An 18,809-nucleotide genomic window follows, 5' to 3' on the forward strand; every position below is an offset into this window, starting at 1 on the left:
CCATTTCAAATTCAAGCTTGAAGTGTGATTCATTAATATAAATAAATTCATAAACAAAATTAAACAAATATAATCCACAAACATACCTTTCTTACCTTCCTCTTTGCTTGGTCCATGTGGCCCTATCCTTAGTCGGCCCTTCAATGATTTATTCCTTATAGATTATCTCAACTCTATATTTACTTTCTAAAAAAATTCAAATTCTAATTATAAAAGAATAAAATGTACTTTTTTTGTTTCTTCTTTTCCAAGAGTTAGAACCTTTCATAATACAAATCCTTTAAAAAGTCACAACACTTTATGGTTATAATCCTTTCGAAAAGTCACAACACTTCATAACTAAAATCATTTGGAAAAGTCTCAATACTTTATAATTACAATATTTTTAAAGTGTCACAACTATTCATAATTATGACCCTTTCAAAGGTTCACATCCTTTCAATATCATTGATAACTTTTCAAAAAGTCACTTCCTTATTTTCTCTATATTACTTACCTCTTCCATTTCCCCTTTTTGAACTCCTATCTTCTCCTCTTCCTTTTCTCCTCTCTAAAATAAACTCACCTCCCTTTTATATCTTAATTTTAAGGAGTCATGTCTATTTGTTAAATATCTCTCATCTTTTCATTAGATTTAGTTAATTTATATTATTCTATGTTAGATTATTTACTTACTCATTTGTGTTTATTATTGTTTATTATTAAATTCTATTTAGAAAGCTAACATACTTTCTACAATATTATCTCTTGTATTTAATTTTATTTATTTATTCATTACAATGTTATTATTATTTTATTTATAATATTAAATATTATATCATTGATAAAATAGATTTAAAAATTATTTCTTATTTTTATATTTTAGTATTAGTTTTAATTTAACTTTATTATCATTATTTATTTAATAATATTGTATTATCTAATTATTATTAAAATTCTTTCTTAAAATGGGGATATGACATCACTTATAGTGGAGGTGGAAGACTTTATCAGTTACTCATTAATAGGTCATCCAAAGTATTGGGTGAGAGGATATTTCCATAAGTGTTACCAAGCTTCACAAGAATTGGATTCATCTGCTATGCAAAAGTGAAAGTGACTTCGGATTGGCCTTAAGTTGTTAAGAAGACAACACCTTCGTTAAAGCAACTTATTCATAAAGGATTTTAATAAGCATCTTGAGATAAGTATTGTTGGTCATTACTTCTTGAATACTAATTTTCTTTGCATATTGTAGTCAATCTCTTAATTATATCTATACATTTAATATAAGTATTATTTTCTTTATTATGCTCTTATTATTTTCCTTGATCCCTAGGGACGATTCTCTGTCAAGAACAAAAAGAAGAACATAAAGAAGTTTTCCATATTTTATGTGATGCAAAATTATTCAATGATAAAAGAGAGAATTTTACATTGGCGGGGGGAATAATAAACAATGTTCCATTCCCACTTGAACTATCATTAGAGAGGAGATGTTCCATTCTCAAATAATCTATGAAGGAAAAGAAGGTTGGCACTTTACATATGCTACCAAATATTGTGTAGAATTTATCTTATGATAGTAGCTCCAAAAAAGTTTTGATCTAAACTCAATGGTCATCTGATGATCATGTTCGATAAAGTGAGGCTCTTCAAGGTAATTTATTTAATAATTGACATTATGAAGTATGAGGCAAAAGTTTAAGAGGCAAGTATGATGACCTAAGAATGAATGAAGGTGAGAATATTGCACAATATGTGAACTGAATGAACGAAGTTCTGAGTGCAAACAGAGCTACTAGAGGAGTTATCAATGATTATGATATTGTAAGTAAAGTTCTTAGAACTCTTCTACCCATCTATGCAGACTTCTACATCAAGAGGGAGTTTGACAAAGAGAGGGAGTAGATAAAGATATGCTCTAGTCAAACTTTTGATGATCTTGGCCATATTGATTTAGAGGGAGTATACCATGTCAAGATAGACTCTCATGCAATCAAAAACTATAATAGTTAAAGGACAGTGATTCATGGGATAAAGTTTCATGTATGTAGATTGGAAGACCTATGGTATCAAGATACTTGTTGAACTAGGGAAGCATGATACAACTTGTGACTACAGTTAGAAGTATGATATCAGAGAGAGTTTGGCACTACATCAGAGACAACTTTGTACTAAGAGGTCAGAAAAGTTGATATCAAACTCAATGGAAGTTTTGACACTTTATTAGAAATAACCTTGATAAGGAGGTCAAAAGGTTAGTGTTTCCTCCCAAAAAAGAAGTTCCAAGTGAAATCCCTCATAATACATTCTTCTCTATGAGAGATAAGTTTGAGGTGAAAACCTTATTCTCTGATAGGGTTCATGGTGGATGTCATGACAACACCACATGACCTTATTTGTGATGACTTCATGCAAAATTTTGATGACATGTGTGTATGGGTCTGTCCCCCTATGTAAATCATGAGGAAGTGATGACATTGAAATGATTATCACTTGTATTTGTAGAAGTCATTGGAAGCAAAAAATCTTACAATAACTTAAATCATGATATACATTTTATGTAAATGTTGAAATAGATCATGAAAGGCCATATCTTGTAAACCAACAACTAAGTGTTAGACGTCATTCAATTGGCAGTCTATGAGTTGTTCGTACAGATATATGATATGTATTTGGTGAATATCATGCCTTGATATACTAATAGGTCTTTACCTCACGAGTACTTGGTGAATATCATTTATTGATGCTTTAATACGCCATTGCTTAGAGTAATTGGTGAATATCATGTGTTGATATTATGATAGGCCAATACTCATATGATATCATATAATGGAAGTCTTTTGATCAAAGATTTCCTTGATGTGTCATTTCTAAATATTACATATAGTGTACTATTTACTTATACTTCTAATATAAGAGGGAGTGTTAATGTATAGCTTAGTCAAATAAAAATTATAATAATGAAAATATATTGACATAATATATTTATATTGTTATATTTTAATATTATTATTACACATTAAAATATATTATATTTATAAAAGACTCAAAACCAAATATATATAATATGCACATTTAATATATTAAACTAGAGGTTGATTAAACTATGTCATTAGTGGTTTATTAGTTCTTGTCTGTGACAGGAAACTAATGGAGCTGTTAGGTGCTTCATACAATTAGTTTTCACCAATCAAAATTTAGAATTAATCCATTCTTAAAGTTATTTACAAAGTTTACTATTTTAATCTATTTTTCAAATTTGGAAATAGTCATTTATCTAGATTTCTATTGGCTCCCACTAGAAAAGGCAAGGAGAAAAATAAAAAATTTAAAGCCAAAATTACAAAGAAATTAGCAATGTATTTTTACATTAAATGTGACAGGTGTGATAGGATTACATGTCCTTTTGGCTTTCTTCTGGATCATTCTTTCTTCTGGACCATTCTTGGTGTTGCCCCCTCTTCTCAATTATTCTCTATTTTTCCTTTGTCTTGCCATGATTGTGATGCAGATGATGTGCACTCTCCGAGAGAAAAAGAGTTGAGGTAATATAGAATTTGTAAGATTACAAAAGCAAATTTGATTGCACTCTTTTGTTGGTTTACAACTATCTTTGTGTTTGCAACGATTGTGACACCAGAGATCCAGTGGTCTCATCTCTCACATTGATGGAGTATGCCTTGTTGAAGTGATTTTGCATGACCCAATGCCAACAACCTACCTTTCTTCTTAGGTTGGAACATTCATATTAATGAGAAATGAACTGCTTTTGGAAGCTAATGTACCATTTACTTTTAGTTTGGCTTCATTGAGAAATCCCTCCTAGTCAAGGGCCATAGTATTAGCTTTGGGACCTGGGAAGATGGGGGTTGGATAGCTACTCTGTATGTTGGAAGAGGGAGAGAGGGACTGGACACTATATACCTCCCTCCTACTACATACTATGTAAATCTCCCAAGAATGCAAGTGTACAAGGTTACTTGTTCTGAACTTCTAGGTAAATTTCTTGATGATTAACATAAAGTCTTGAAGAAAATTTCAAAAAGAGATGTAATCTCTTAGAATGCACTTATAACAGGTAATTCCCATTGTCCTCAGTGAAGTACATAGGTCTACTCCTCTATTCTTCAATCATTTTCACCATAAATCCATCAAGGTGCTTGTGTAGGCTTATCAATCCATCAAGAGAACCACCCAAGCGAATCCACTCTAAAAAAGGAATGAAATCCCAACTTGCATTAACCATAGGCCATAAATTTTTTGCAGCCATTTAGAGGTTGGGGTTAACTTTCACATTGGATTTTTGAGTCATGAATGTTGTATGCAAACTGTTCATTATGAATAAAATGTGAAGATTATTTGTAGTTAGAAATGTCATGGTCGGAAGAAAATCTTTGCATAAAAAGGAACATATAGGTATTTTGAAACCATTGAGACATCATTCATCTGCTCCTCAAACAAATTTTGATAGGAATTATGATTCAAGCAATGAAGTTTTCTTTGGAGGTATTCAAGAAATTGGAGGAATAAATGAATATAAATTATTAATAGCAATTGTTGGTAGAAAATGATTGAGGTGGAAACCATAGCTTTTTCAAAAACAATTGGTTACTTCTAGAAATTAATAGAGGACTCCATGGCCTTGCCAACATATAGAAAAAATAGAAAAATCCATGGTCTTATCAGTATCAAGCAACATTTGAGAAAAGAATATGAAACTCCATGGCCTTAACACTATTGAGCAACAAGCATCAAAGAAAAGAATGCAAAACTTTGTCACCCTACCAACACCAACCAACATTAAAGAAATGAAGAATGATATAAAATGCATACAAAAACTTGGCCTTAAAGATGATAAGAATCTTAACAATGCAAATGGAAACATAATCTTTATAGTTTGGTCTTTGGAAACACTATCCTAAATCAATTTCCTAAAGTAAAATTGTGTTCTTCATTACTTTCATGTAAACTAGTTTAAATGTTTTCAAATGCAACAATAGCTTTATCATTCTCATCTTACACAAACCATTTTTTCACCTCACCATATATTTAACCACAAAAGACACAAAACAATAGGCAAGAACTTTGATGCTCGTGTCCCTTGTTGATAAATCAATCTTTGGTTTTTAAATTGGTTTATTTTTGTCACTATATGTGGTGACTCTGTGATGACTTGGAGTCACATCCAATAGGTTGTGACTTCTCTATGAATCACAACTCTCGTGCATGACTCTCAATCACATATAAACCTCCACCATCCTCCCGATATTTGACACAGTGAACACATAAATTACAACCAATCTTTAGCATGTTGAATACATGAAATCAATTGTGCCTTCATCATCAGTTCAAAATTAATTTAGTCTGTCAAAAATAAATTGAACGAATCAAATAGGAAAATTCAATAACTTTAGATGATTTATGTGTTTCCACCCCTAGCTTACATTTATATTTTATGTACATTTTCTTATAATGTCTTATAAATACAACCAATTATAGTGGGGACACATTATATCATTAACACTCTCATGTTGAATCTTGTAGACGCATAAATGCAAAAAAAACATGTCATTAGCATGTGACACAGTTGAACTAACCACCAAGCAAAGTGAAAAAGGAAAAGGAAAGGAAAGCCTGTTTTATAATCCACGGCACTAGCCATAGGTGTATGGGTTAACACATGGTGACAGTGTATGAGACTACCTCATACTCCTTGTAGGAGGTACCTAACTGCACTACAAACAAGGCGTACATACCCTACCCCCCAGTGGGATTTGAACTTGTGACCTCCTTTTTTAGAGTACAATGAAGCACCACCACTTTTGTATAGGAATGCTTTATTTAACCCTATTTCCTCCTTTTTTTAAATTGACAATGACATTCATATTTTTGTTGTGCTTGGTTCCACTTGACATGGGCTACTCATGGCCAATTTGGTTTCTTATTTTGCAAGTTTCCATGGAGAGTGCATTCCAAAAGTTAGACATATCCAATCATCTTTCACAAAGTTAAACCTCGTGGTATTGTTTAATATCTAAATATTTTGCATATTTGTGAAAGCAAGTCAAAATGTGGAATAACACTTCCAAATGCCAAATCTAATTAGAGAGATGATGCAAAAATTTATTATCAAATGCTTGGACTATGGCTAATAGATTTAAGCAAATAGACTCACAACAATAGATATACATGGGAAAACTCTTTTAGATAAAAACCCACACTCCAAAAGCTAGACTCAATTTTATTATTACTAACAAACATCAATTACAAAACAAGACCTAGGGCCAATGCTCTTTAGGAGTCAATACAATAGCAAAGAATTCTAGAGAGAATCAGACACATAGAAGCTTCTTAAAGGACATCCAACCTATCATACAAAATACACTAAAAAGCCACAGACTCAGCTTAACACAAGCTCGTAGGGTCGAAAACCATCTCCAACACCAAAGAGGTATGTGGCATCAACTTGCTAATTCCACGACACATTGTACATTGAAACTTTCAACAAACCAAAGTATAACCCATCCATTACAGTCACTTGACCATATGCAACACCTACCTCACACCACTTGTCATAAGTAAACTCCACAATAAATATCAATTACCAAAAATAACTCTTCTTAACTCTCCACCAAACTAGTAACTGTTAAGAGTCCCAATGTAGCAACCTATGATACTATTTCCATATTGGGTTTAAAATAAGATGAAATGAATTAACATGTTTGGACTCCAAAGTTGGGACACTTCAATCCTATAAAATTGTTTGTAAATATCAATACTTAAAAAAATTATATTCTAGAAATCACATGCACCTCAAAATAGAAAATGGAAAATGTAAATAAAATAGAAAATGGAAAATGTAAATAATTATAATATTGAAACTTTTATATCCATGTTATTTGAGACACTTTAATCCTTACAAATTGTTTGTAAATATCTATATTTAAAAAAAATATTCTAGAATTCACATGCACCTTAAAATGGAAAATGGAAATAATTATAATGTTGAAACTTTTATATCCATGACCCATTTTAAATGAAAGGTTTAAAAATTTACATATCAACAAATGAAACTATCTTAGTGAAAAATTTAGACTACATACTTTACCCACTCAGACACGTTCTTTTACAACCCATCTCCATGTCACTGCTATGTGCACATATCCACCGTCCACTTAAATCTAATTGTTTTTATGTCTTGGTCATTTCTGCAAGTACATGGTTGGTCCCATGACTACGGAATTGCCCTTAGATTACTCACACCCATCAAAAACCAACTAAACACACGTTTTGTGCAGTTTGATAATATGTACTTATATTTTAAAGGATTCATTTCATATCCATTCCATTCCATCCCATCTGATGTCCATCTAATTTTCCTTCTGTTACAAGGAAGAGCATTTCAATTAAGTTTAGGCTTTACAGTAAATTGGGTACATTAAAAGTGTTCTATGTTGCTGATATTAAATTATTGGACACGGAATCATGCACTATGCACAGCGAACTGTATTACTGCCATGAGATACGCTACATGGAGTTTGTTCCTTGTAATGTTCTATCTACTGCAAACGATAACCTCCACTATTTTAACTCAAACCATTTTTCTCGAAATAATGCCAGCTTCAAGCCATTGCAAAAACTACAAGCAAACAGGTTATATGAATCAAATTTGTAATATTATCAAATTAAGAGAAGCGCCTGTCTCAAAATTATCTGAACAGATAAAATGTCCAAATAACAATTTGGATGAAACTTGAGAACTCTATTTATTAAATGAAAAAATATTGCAATCAGCATTTGGTAACTTACAATTTCTGCAGCATGGTCACACCCACCAAGCTTTTTCTTGGAAATCCATATTTGACATTATAAAGAATAATTTCTAGCACAGGTCCTGAGATGCAGGAGGTAAACGCTCACTCTTGTTATGGCTAGAAGCAGCGCAAATTGGAGGTTTCCTGTTTTGGCATTCTGGCTCTGGCTAGTCCTTCAAAAATTTGAATGGCTATTTAAATAATCTTAGCAAAAGCAAGAATATGCTATATGATTTTTGTCAATAATATAACGCGAAATGGAATTCGACAACAAATCAGTAGAAGTCTGTCTGGTTGTGGGTACAAGTATTTGTGTTCGCCCTGCTGCAATCCTCTGTCCAGCAACATTTGCATAAAACATACCGGAAATTGCAGGCACAAAGACGTCACTGTGCGAACAAATGTAAAAATCAAGTGCTCTTTCAAATTCTGTTTTTCCTGAGTGAAAAAGCTTCATCTTTTCATCAGAAGGCATAATAGTTTCCTGTCAAAATAGAAAATCAACGTAGTCAAGAATCTCACATGATAGGTAGATAATGGACTTCTTCCATCTGTACATATATAAATGCATAGAAATGACAAGTTAACACGCATTATATAAAACAGATCAAAACTATCGAGGCCAGAAAATAAATAGATACCTTGGTATAGACATTTGGAAATATATCTTTGAGAGAATTGAGGTTTTCATGCCATGTTGATTCTGTCAAATAGAGAGGGGTGTCTTCTAGGAACCCGACTTTTCTCAAAAAAATGCCAATATCTTGTGCTCCAAAACATTTCTTGGTTCCTGATTTGAGACCCCCATCACTGTTTTCGCAGCCCCTATGGAGCAAAATGTCCATTCTTAAATCTACTGCAACGAAATGCCTAGATGATCCATCTTCTGCATCACGTAATTTCTTAAGCATTTTATCTCCCACCATTCGAATCTCTGGGCGAAACTCTAGTGTGCCATACATGCCAAGGCAGCGGACAGATTCCATCTCAGAGTTTGACTCTTGCTTGATTTTCATATCTATTGATGGAAAAATGATACTGAGCATTATGCTGCGTTTCTTTATAAATAATGATTCAACATATTCTGCAATATATTGTTCGGTGACCCTGTGTGGAATCCTCACAACTGCAGTTTTTCTAGTTATCTTATTATTAGGCAATTGCCTTGCCACTTTAACCACACCACTGAGACTGTCAATAAACTTATCAGCATCATAAATTTGCTCAAATTTACTGTTCAAGGTAAACGCACAAAAACGTTCATCAGGTTAATTGCAAAAAGGCAAAGAACAGCAGTTTGCATGAAAAAAGAGATCTCGAGTCCAACGTGCAAAATTATTTTTTGATAGTATAATTTCAAAACCACTTGCAATGCAACACTCTGACAAGAAATTATAAGTGGCAGTAAAAAAGCTGTCATGACTATCTCATTTGTAGCTGGCCTGTTTTGAAAATGCCTAAAGATTTAAACAGACTATCCTACTTCATCAACACATTAGCTACACTAATTACTAATTACTAATCATATTCATCTCCAGTTGATTTAATGGGATAAGGTGATTGTTACTGCAGTTCACAGGCAATTTATATGGTCTGTCTATTCTCGTATTCAGCCACTAAAGCTTATGCAAAAGAATCAAACATGATCGCTACCTTCAAAATTGGAAGGGAATAAAAGATGAATTGACCCATCATCTTATTCTCACTCTGAAATGAATGTCAAACAATCTAGTAGAGAAACCCAAAATAAACTTGGTAGTAGATGCCCCTTTCTCAACGCTTTTCCCATCTTATGGGTAACAATTACCTACCAGTAGAGCATCTGCTAGGCTGGTTAATTTTAGAGGCATCCCCAAGACTAAATATATTACCAATTTTAAAGTTCTCTTTTCAATTCTTTCTCAATCTTTGATATGTACCAATCACTTAGCACTAGGGCATCTATTATGCTGGTTGATTTGGACGCATCGGGGAAACCAAACAAGTTATAAAAGTGATCGTTATAGAATTCATCAAATAAGTTATAAAAGTAGAATTCAGCTTTCTTATGAGGGTATCCAGTGCTTCAATGAAACAATGGAAAAAATTTATAAATACAAAATTGGACTATTATCACTTTTAGGTAAAGTGACTTGCTGGTGCACAGTATTACCCATTCATTAAAATATCATGCGAACAAGGTGGACTCAACTAGAGCAATAAGTCACTCTAATCATGAGTAGGTGCCCTTAATGTGTCCTTATGTATCTCCTTTGCCACTTTGAAACACTTCATCTCTCATGTGTACCTTTCATTCATGTCTTAGACTCCCTAAGCTTCCTCTCATTCATTGTACTGCCTCAGGTCATTTTTCAACCGGGGTTGAATTCAGTAACTAATTCATCTATGGGTGAAAATGCCCAAAAGGCTCCCTTACTGATTTTCTCTTATACTAACTTGATCACAGTCAAAAACATTTGTCTCCTTTGAATTATGAACTCGGAAATGATATCTGAAAAACACCTATAATAGTTCGCATCCTCTGGCACATTTACAGTAAGTCTTCACGATGGTTCACAAGCTCATATTGGAAGGATGAATAGGGGCTTCACCTAAGGAATCTCATTGTGTGCTAATGATAGAATAAAATTTAAATGGACAAATAACAAAATCTTAGGCATCAATAAGTACTAATGTGTAAGGATTTATTTATCTATCTACATGTCTCCTAATCCCAATAGGCTTCACAATGTGATTACTCCAGTAAAAAATGGAGATCTCTGCACCATAAGTTCCCGAGTTAAGTACCTCTTTACCCTTCTTTATGTTATTTAGGTAGTTTATTTCACATTCTTTACTGGATGTTTTGGACACTATATATCTCTGTGCATGATTACATACCACCAATTAAGTCTGCCCAAATACCCCCCACGTTATTAAAGCTTTGAGACTTGACCATGCCCAAGGTCTGTACATTTGGATGAACCAGATGTGAACCCTACTTTTGATTGGTTTGCTTTCGTAATTTTCAACCATATTACTCAAAGTCTTTTATCTCGAACCCTACAACTTCAAGAGTCCCAAAAATTATTCATCAATTCTCACAGTTTATCTTGTTGAATTTAGTACAACTGATAAGTACCCAACTTCCAATACTTTCACTCAAGCTTAACCAAGTAGGAACCACGACTCGTAGAAACACTAGAGAAAATCTAGATACTAAAAATAGGCATGTTGAAAGACTAGGTTATCTACATAAAAGTTGTTTGGAATTGACAGTATGGAAAACCTGTCAATGTTCAAACTTTACATGAGGATGAAGTGTACTATGACTGTGATACACTCGAGGAAATTGAGTTGGATCCTTGTGGTACTCAATTAGATGATAACCATTGCACTTACCAAAATTGAACTCCTGAAACAATCACTTATATAGAGAATCCCCCAAGAATACTGTAAAGAATCCTAAATCTCTCTACTGTCAAATGCCATCCACGTGCACACAGAAAAATTTCCTGCATTGTTTATGTCTCCTTTCCTATTGCTTCTCCTTATGTGATTGCCTGAATCAAAATGATAACTTTTTTTACCAGGATCAAAACCACTACAGTCACAAACACTTGCAAAATAGCAAAAAGGGCCACTGAAGAACCCAAATCAATATTCCTCAGGTTATACAAATTTCACAAAGGTCTACCCTGCTTTGTACACTCAATCACTGCCAAGTCAGAATATCCAAAAAGTTTCACAACAAAACAATATCATTTGAATGTGCAAAATTTCATCCTTTGAATAATCTATTGAACACATCAACTGCAAAAGGCAACTAATGACCAAATTCTTCAAATCAGAACTCACAGCAACAACTAGATTACTAATATACAAAATGAGAGCTTAAAACGAATAAACAACCTTAACAAACATGTTTAGGTTCCCCACTTCCTATTTCATGCCCTATACCCTGTACCTCTTATTGATAGAAGTGGATGAGAATTAAAGTAAACCCCAATCACAAAACAAGATTATGCAGACAAAAAAAATGATCCCCTAGCACTGTAACTTCTATGGATATAGGAAGTGTCACAACTAGTAACACTTTGATTTTGGCAACATCTACATAAAATGGACCTCACCCAATCAATATGCTGTACAAGAAAAAATGCCCTAGAATTGTAGAATATTGTAAGTCAATTGAAACCACAAATTCAGAAATTGAAGACGTCATCAATGCTTTTGACAAGGAATTCACAACTGAGAATGTACCTCAAGACAACTAGCAGAGCCTTATCAAAGAAAAAACAAATGAATAATGAAGCAGCTCACAATTTTATCAAATTCTGGAGAAAATAAGGTCACAGGACCACAGTGCAATGCAAAGTAAGATCATTCAGACTTAAACCCATAGAAGAGGACAATACAACAGGCTACATGACAAACAACTCATAAAAACATATTAAACAACCATAAGCTACGCTTCTTCAAATAAACAATAATTGTCATAAAACCCATAATTTATTTGCAAGAATTCAGTGTTCATGAATCATAACCCACAGTCCTGAGTACATTCATGCATTGATAGATACCAACTTTAGAGGGATTAAAGACATTTGGCACTAACTAATAGGCGATTATTTTAATAAGTTTGAGATATAACCCATGCCAAAATAGATTCACAAATTCAGCGAGCGGACAACATTCACCAGGATCAAAGGTGTTTGGTGCTAGATCATAAAGAATGTTTTTTTAAGTCTTTCCTCAAGGCTGTACATGAGATGCCTTATGTCTCTCAGGAATTGCATTTATCAATCTTATTGTGGCAACCAAATGTGTAATGTTCACCTTTCAAATGGCAGTAAGATGGGAGACAGTTATTTCCACTTCCTTAGGTCCAGTCAACCAATTTTGACCTATATCCAGTCATATTGAGGCCTGCTTGGAAGTTTAACATGTGCTCTATCATTCTATCTTAAACAAACAAGATGAAGCTTAACTAAATCCCAATGGGATTAAACTGAACAACAGAGTACAAGGATTATGATCATTCCAGTTTGCACTGCTTTTCAAGAAGATGTAAGCTTTAATGATCAAATGATCAAATCCTGGAAGAAAATTAAGTTAGGATGGGTGAAGGCCTCCCTTTTACCAACAGGTGACCAAAATCTTCTTCTAGGAGAAATATATTAGTTGAGCTAATTCACAAGGTTCGAATTCAAATTCATGTTCGGAAGTCATAAAATTTGAATGAAATTCAGCAAGGGTAAAAATTTGGAAAAAAATCGACATTAAATTTAACTTATATAAATTTATTTATTATTAAATATAAGTAACAAATCCACAAAATTGTCAAACTAGTTTGACATTGCTAAATAATTAAACTAAATAACTTAATGTTATTTTCAAAATAAAATAATATTATTATATATAACAATTTTATGAAGTTCAGAAAGGGTAAAAATTTGCTGAAATTCGAACTTCATGGTTGAAATTCGGCATATCCTGTGACTTAGGTTGAGGCTAACACATCATTAAAGATTAAAGATATGATATGCCTGGTTAGGAAAAGATTACAGTCCATGCAGATCACTTAATTGTTAAGGGTACATATCTGGGGCAAATAACTTACTTTGATCTTTACAGCTAAAATTATATTGTTGATTTGCAGCTCAACGGTTGTTCTACATCAGATGGCAATTCTAATTTTCATTTTCATGCTAGCAGAGCATGTTATAATCAATATATGTGTTTGCCTCAGAAATGTTATAACTCAGTCACCTGGGAACTAGTTCATCTGGTTCATACTTTGGTAGACGGTGTCCATGATAGATGTTAAAAATTAAGCTACCAGAGATAGGTTAGCTTTTGAGCTTCAATTTAAAATACAATATGCACATGTCTACACCCAAGAAAATCACTCAAAGGTAAATTTTTATTTTTCTACTAAAATTTGTTGATAGCATTTTCATTATGTGAGCCAAATTAACAGCATTCTACTAGTATCATCTTCTACTAGTACTAAGAAGGTTTAAGGTCAATAAACTAACCTGTCTTCATCCTCTGAACTTTCTTTTATCTGTGGAAGTATCAAAGTTGCTCCTAAATATCTAGCAACAACCACTGCATCTGCAACCTGGTCAGTGAAGGATGTCAGATGGGAAGCTGTGATGAAAGAAGCTTGCACAAACAACTAAGTAGATACAAAAAATACAAAAAAATCTTCATACTTCAACCAAAGACAGCCTTATTCCAAAACATCTAACATCCAAAATGAACGCACCACAAAGCTAACTGCAAATTACAGATCATCCCACAATAACAAATTCCCAAGGATCTAATGTCTATTTGAATTTATATTACACCTGTAGCAGCTGTCATCTGTTCCAGAGGTTTCATGTGAACACTGACACTTGCCCCAGCAACAGTATACATTTATCAGCACAATTGCGTTTTCTTGACATCTAAAATATACCTAGTGTTCTAATCATTAATGATTATTCTAGAATTTGATCTCCTATTGTTATGGTAGAGAAATGGACAACAGAATATAAAATAGGGACAGAGGTAGTGTTCAAATGGAACATAACAATATTAACAGGGAAAACAAAGCCATATTATAGTTAAAAAACTCTGTAGAAAGGCCAACAAACAAATGGTGGCTGCAGGGTCCATTGGAAGTCACCTATTAACCAACAAATCATTAACAAGCGCTGCCAATAAGGTCACAACCATAAAGAGGCAGATAGGTGACCTGGGCAACCATTTGTATTACAGAGGTGTATAAATACTTCATGATGACCCTCCGCAACCCTTGTCATAAGTTGTCCTCCATTCTGGCTGTATTAGGATTGGAAAAGGATTGACTTAAGTAATTTCACAGAGCAAACTGATTGTGGAGGTGTCAGCTTCCTTGAAGATGCATCTCTGGTCACTGGTAATTGCTAATGTGTAAGAAGGATGGTGCTTGTCCTAAAAGTTAATTTTCTGTTATTTCATTTATTATTCAGCCTCCGCCATATAGTTCCTACTACAAAACTTACGGATTTATATAGGGACATAGCTGCCATTTATAGCATTTCAGAGCTGTTGGGGAAGTTCCCATGAATGTCAACTCAATTTGGTTAGATTATAGCCTGCAGTTATCTCAGTGTTTGTACTTTAACAAGTTCCTCACCCACGAGCTTGCTTTCTTCACCAGAGTGTGACTCATTTTGTTGGGTATGTTACTACAGCCAGAAAGTTGTAGTTAAGGGAGAAGTGAGTTTGTAAACATTGGGGGGTGAACCTTTGACCTCAGTTAAGAGGTTTAGAGATTCATCAAAAGTTCACCCATATAAGTGGGTTTAGAGGAATAAATTGACCCCCTCCTTAATGATCTTCAAATACAACTAATTATCGCAGACTCTAGTGAACTAGATATCCTAAGGAGTATTTCAGACTGACCTCGAACGGAGTGATTATTACATTACTTTAGGCCTTGATTAAATTTTATTTAATGTTGAATTAGTAAAACGACAGTTGGTATTTTCCTGCTGTTGTCTCTGGACATGGTGTGGTTGCCCCATCCTTTTTACACATGTAAGAGAATCATGTCTATCCACTCGTAGCAGACACAAATGTGCATAGGCTTTCACATATAACATGACAACATACACTTTTGAATTCAAGAGAGTGGGTATAGGATTGAGAATTCACATTTTACATCCAATCTATTGTTGTTGACTTGGTGGTCAGCACCTCCTTGGAGATGTGTGACATGGCTTAACCGTGGGTCCTAAAATCTGACATTTGTATCGGGCATTGTCAGTTTGAGTTTTTGGTGCCATGGCAAATGATTCCAACAATTGGTATCAGAACCTTGGGTCATGGGTTCAAGTCTCCCTTCAGTGGGTGCTGAAGGCTCAGTCGGTGCTGCGGGGGAGATGGTTGTTGACTTGGTGATCAGCACCTCCTTGGAGATGTGTGACATGGCTTAACCACCTCCCATGGATCCTAAAATCTGACATTTGCATCGGGCAATGACAGTTCGAGCTTTTGGTGCAACGGCAAATGAGTCCAACATCCATAGCATTAATAGTTGGAAGTTAACTTGCATACTACTTTCCTATTAATAGGAAATTTCTTCGTGATCAATATTATTATCTATGAAGACACACACTTGTAATCATTTATCAGGGCATGGGTGGTTTGATAACCTTTCATATGATTTGTATCAGCAAGGCTAGAGCTTCCATTAAATATATCGTCAAGCACATTTTGCCAAAAGCAAAAATTTCAAATTTCTCAGCATTTCAGATATTTCCCATCTGAATTTGGTATTTTATTCTTCATTTCATGAAAAGAGGGAGATAAGTAAAGAGCTATTTAGTATACAAAATTTGATGGCACGGTATGTGGCCCTGAGATCTACTCTCGAGTCCAACCAATCTATAGATGGAACAGGGTCAGGAAAAAGTCATGATGGGCCAACCACGATGGCAGCATTAAGAGGCAGATGACTATCTTTAACCCACAAACTGCCTATCCTGTTGATGGACTTGAAAGGGCCATCTAACATTCTTTTCATCCTGCAATCTCTTTTCTTTAGAAACAATTTAAGTGGCGTGGGGGAACTCGCCTTTACAAGGTGGTAGGATCTAGCTGATAGCCTGTTAACAATTTGGAATCTATACTGGACAGGAGACCAAGCATCTAAAATCCCTAGTCTCCTGTAGAACACATTTTGAACTTGTTCTATGAGAAATATGAAATAAGTATAATTCAGCAGCAATTGGATCAATCCGCCCAGGCAGAGACCATAATTCAAGTTTTCTGGATCTTAGTAGCTCGCAGGTTCCAGGGTTTCAAACATATGCTATGCTTTGGCTGATTCTATTAAAATTTAGGGTTCTATCACTCCTAGGAGCTTGAACACACTCTAAAGGGTGGACATTGCTTGTAATTCCATGTCAGATGAATGTATAAACGGCCTTAAAAGATTTCAGATTTTGACAGTGGAACATAATACCATGTATCCGGACAACACTGTGTAAATCTTTAATTCCAGTATGCACCAATAATGAATTACATAAAGCTGATGTGGCTTGAGACTATATAAGAATAATTGCTCAAATTTTTTGATAGATCCAATGGAGTTCTTTCGCATAGCAACGTGAACAGCAGGGTACACCGTGTTTGGAATTGCAATGGCCTTTCACAAGTGCTCGAAAGAAACACATAGTGACCCCAATGAATTTGCAACCAAATTGTAGGGGAACTCAAATTTTTGTTAGCCGGCTGAAAAGAGCATACCTGTGAGAGATGATAAGAAGGGCCATTTGACAATGTGAAGGAAACAAAGCCGTTGTTCTTCTCCACGCTTTCTGTTTCACCAACAACACTATATCAGCTCTCTCTCCCCCTATTTCTCACTTCAAAAACTCTCAAAACAGACACTCACCTGTAATTTTCTCTTCCCAGCAAGGCTTCAACGCTGTTGACGATAATCCCCATAGATTTTCAGGTTCCTTTCCCTTTGCGAGAAGCTTATTTGTGGCATAACGGGCATCTTGTAAGGGATTTGATGCATTTGAAGAGTTAACCTTTCAAAAACCACCACAATAGACATAAGTATCCTCTGTTCAACACTCCAATTTCTTGCCAAGAAACCTTCCATAAAACAATGCCTTACCTCAAGAACAGGAGTATTATCACTGAAGTGATCCTTCCTAATCATGTTCCCCAACATTGCAAACATAGAAAGTGTAAGGAAAGCTCCGCCAATTTGCCTCACATCAATTGCCATTTTTGCAAATACAGAATGTCAAACGGCCAAGCAAAATTCTAGGTCCTGCTAGGCTTATCAACTCCAAGGAAAACCTCGGACACACATAGCAAAACTACATACACTCTGGATCTGGGAACTATTGCTTGCCACTCCCCTAAAAACTTGTGCAATGGTGCAACCTATATAAGCAAGTAAAACCCATGAAAAAACCAACCAAGATTTAATCTTTCCTGTGGATCTAGATGCCCAATCAATCTTTCCCCCTCAACCACTTCCACTGGCTACCTTTCCAAAAATGGCTCACCTGCTTGAATATCAGCTTTAATGATTGACAATCTACCTTCTATCAACAGTGACAGCTCATCTTCCTCGCCTCCCCTCTCATTCATCTTTAGGCATACATTGCTTCTTCCCCGTTCTCAATTTTCAGAATGCCATTAATCGCCTACCCCATTTTGATTATCTTATATCTTGCTGCCTGTCCTATTTGTGACTGTCTTCTTAAGACATCGACCCATGTGGAACAGCTGGTTAGTGCGAGTAACTCCACATAATTTTTTGATCCAGCTTATTAATGAGAAATTATTTAAATTTGTTTACAGTGGGCACTGTGCTAGGTCATAAATTGACTCGTGGTAAACGCAGCACAATGAAGAGGAATCCCCATTAATGTTCCTTTCCACGGAAGCGTGGAATCTCTCGAATCCAGACCTAACCAGTTCTTCCATATTTGGGGCCCTATTAACACGAAATTAATCTTGATTGAGAATTGTACTTATGATCACCTTCTCCATCTCTTTCTTAGTGAAAGAAAGCAATGCGTAATCGTGCGAAAATGCAACGAATAAAATATAATAGACTTACCATTCATAGGGTCAAACACAGCCTATTTAAATAGTAAGTTTTTATTTTATTGTTTTCAAATTAGCTATTGTTCATTTAGAGTTTTTAAATGAAACAATAGAAGAGACTAATTCACAAGTTATTAAATGGTTAAACATTAGTAATTTATTTTTTTAATAAAAGATTTTCTATAGTATTTTTAGGAAAGTGGAGTAGTTACGTGATGTCTCTCAAAACTATTTACTAAGAATTCTAATTCACTTTACACTCATCAACAGTTATGAATGGATTTATTAAGAATCATTCGAACATAAGTTACGCTTAGGTTAAAATTTCATCCATCTATCTATCATATCATAGATCTATTAACCATGACTATTAAGAAGTAAACTTATGATTGACTTCTCCATCCCTTTCTTGAAAGAATC

At 34.4% G+C, this 18,809-nt stretch overlaps 1 protein-coding gene across 2 annotated transcripts; it reads right to left on the reverse strand.

The window, feature by feature from the left end:
- Positions 1-7,273: 7,273 nt before the first annotated feature.
- Positions 7,274-18,400, reverse strand: LOC149557405 (protein MANNAN SYNTHESIS-RELATED 1-like). Of its 2 annotated transcripts, XR_016364878.1 has the most exons (7): positions 17,443-17,973; positions 17,212-17,353; positions 17,064-17,134; positions 13,820-13,905; positions 8,441-9,032; positions 7,795-8,283; positions 7,274-7,624 (listed from the first exon to the last, which is right to left on the reverse strand). XR_016364878.1 is itself a non-coding variant. In XM_089832059.1 (6 exons), exons 1-6 carry the CDS (start codon positions 17,554-17,556, stop codon positions 8,005-8,007), a joined length of 1,284 nt encoding a protein of 427 aa, XP_089688185.1. In that variant the 5' UTR covers positions 17,557-18,400; the 3' UTR covers positions 7,727-8,004. The 2 variants fall into 2 exon arrangements, 1 of the variants encoding a protein (XP_089688185.1); XM_089832059.1 differs by lacking the exon at positions 7,274-7,624 and having other exon boundaries at positions 7,727-8,283; positions 17,443-18,400.
- Between the last annotated feature and the right edge of the window lie 409 nt (positions 18,401-18,809).

The sequence above is a fragment of the Cupressus sempervirens genome, chromosome 5 (assembly GCF_028749045.1).
Source record: "Cupressus sempervirens isolate cs-2001-9-10 chromosome 5, ASM2874904v1, whole genome shotgun sequence".
NCBI lineage: Eukaryota > Viridiplantae > Streptophyta > Pinopsida > Cupressales > Cupressaceae > Cupressus > Cupressus sempervirens.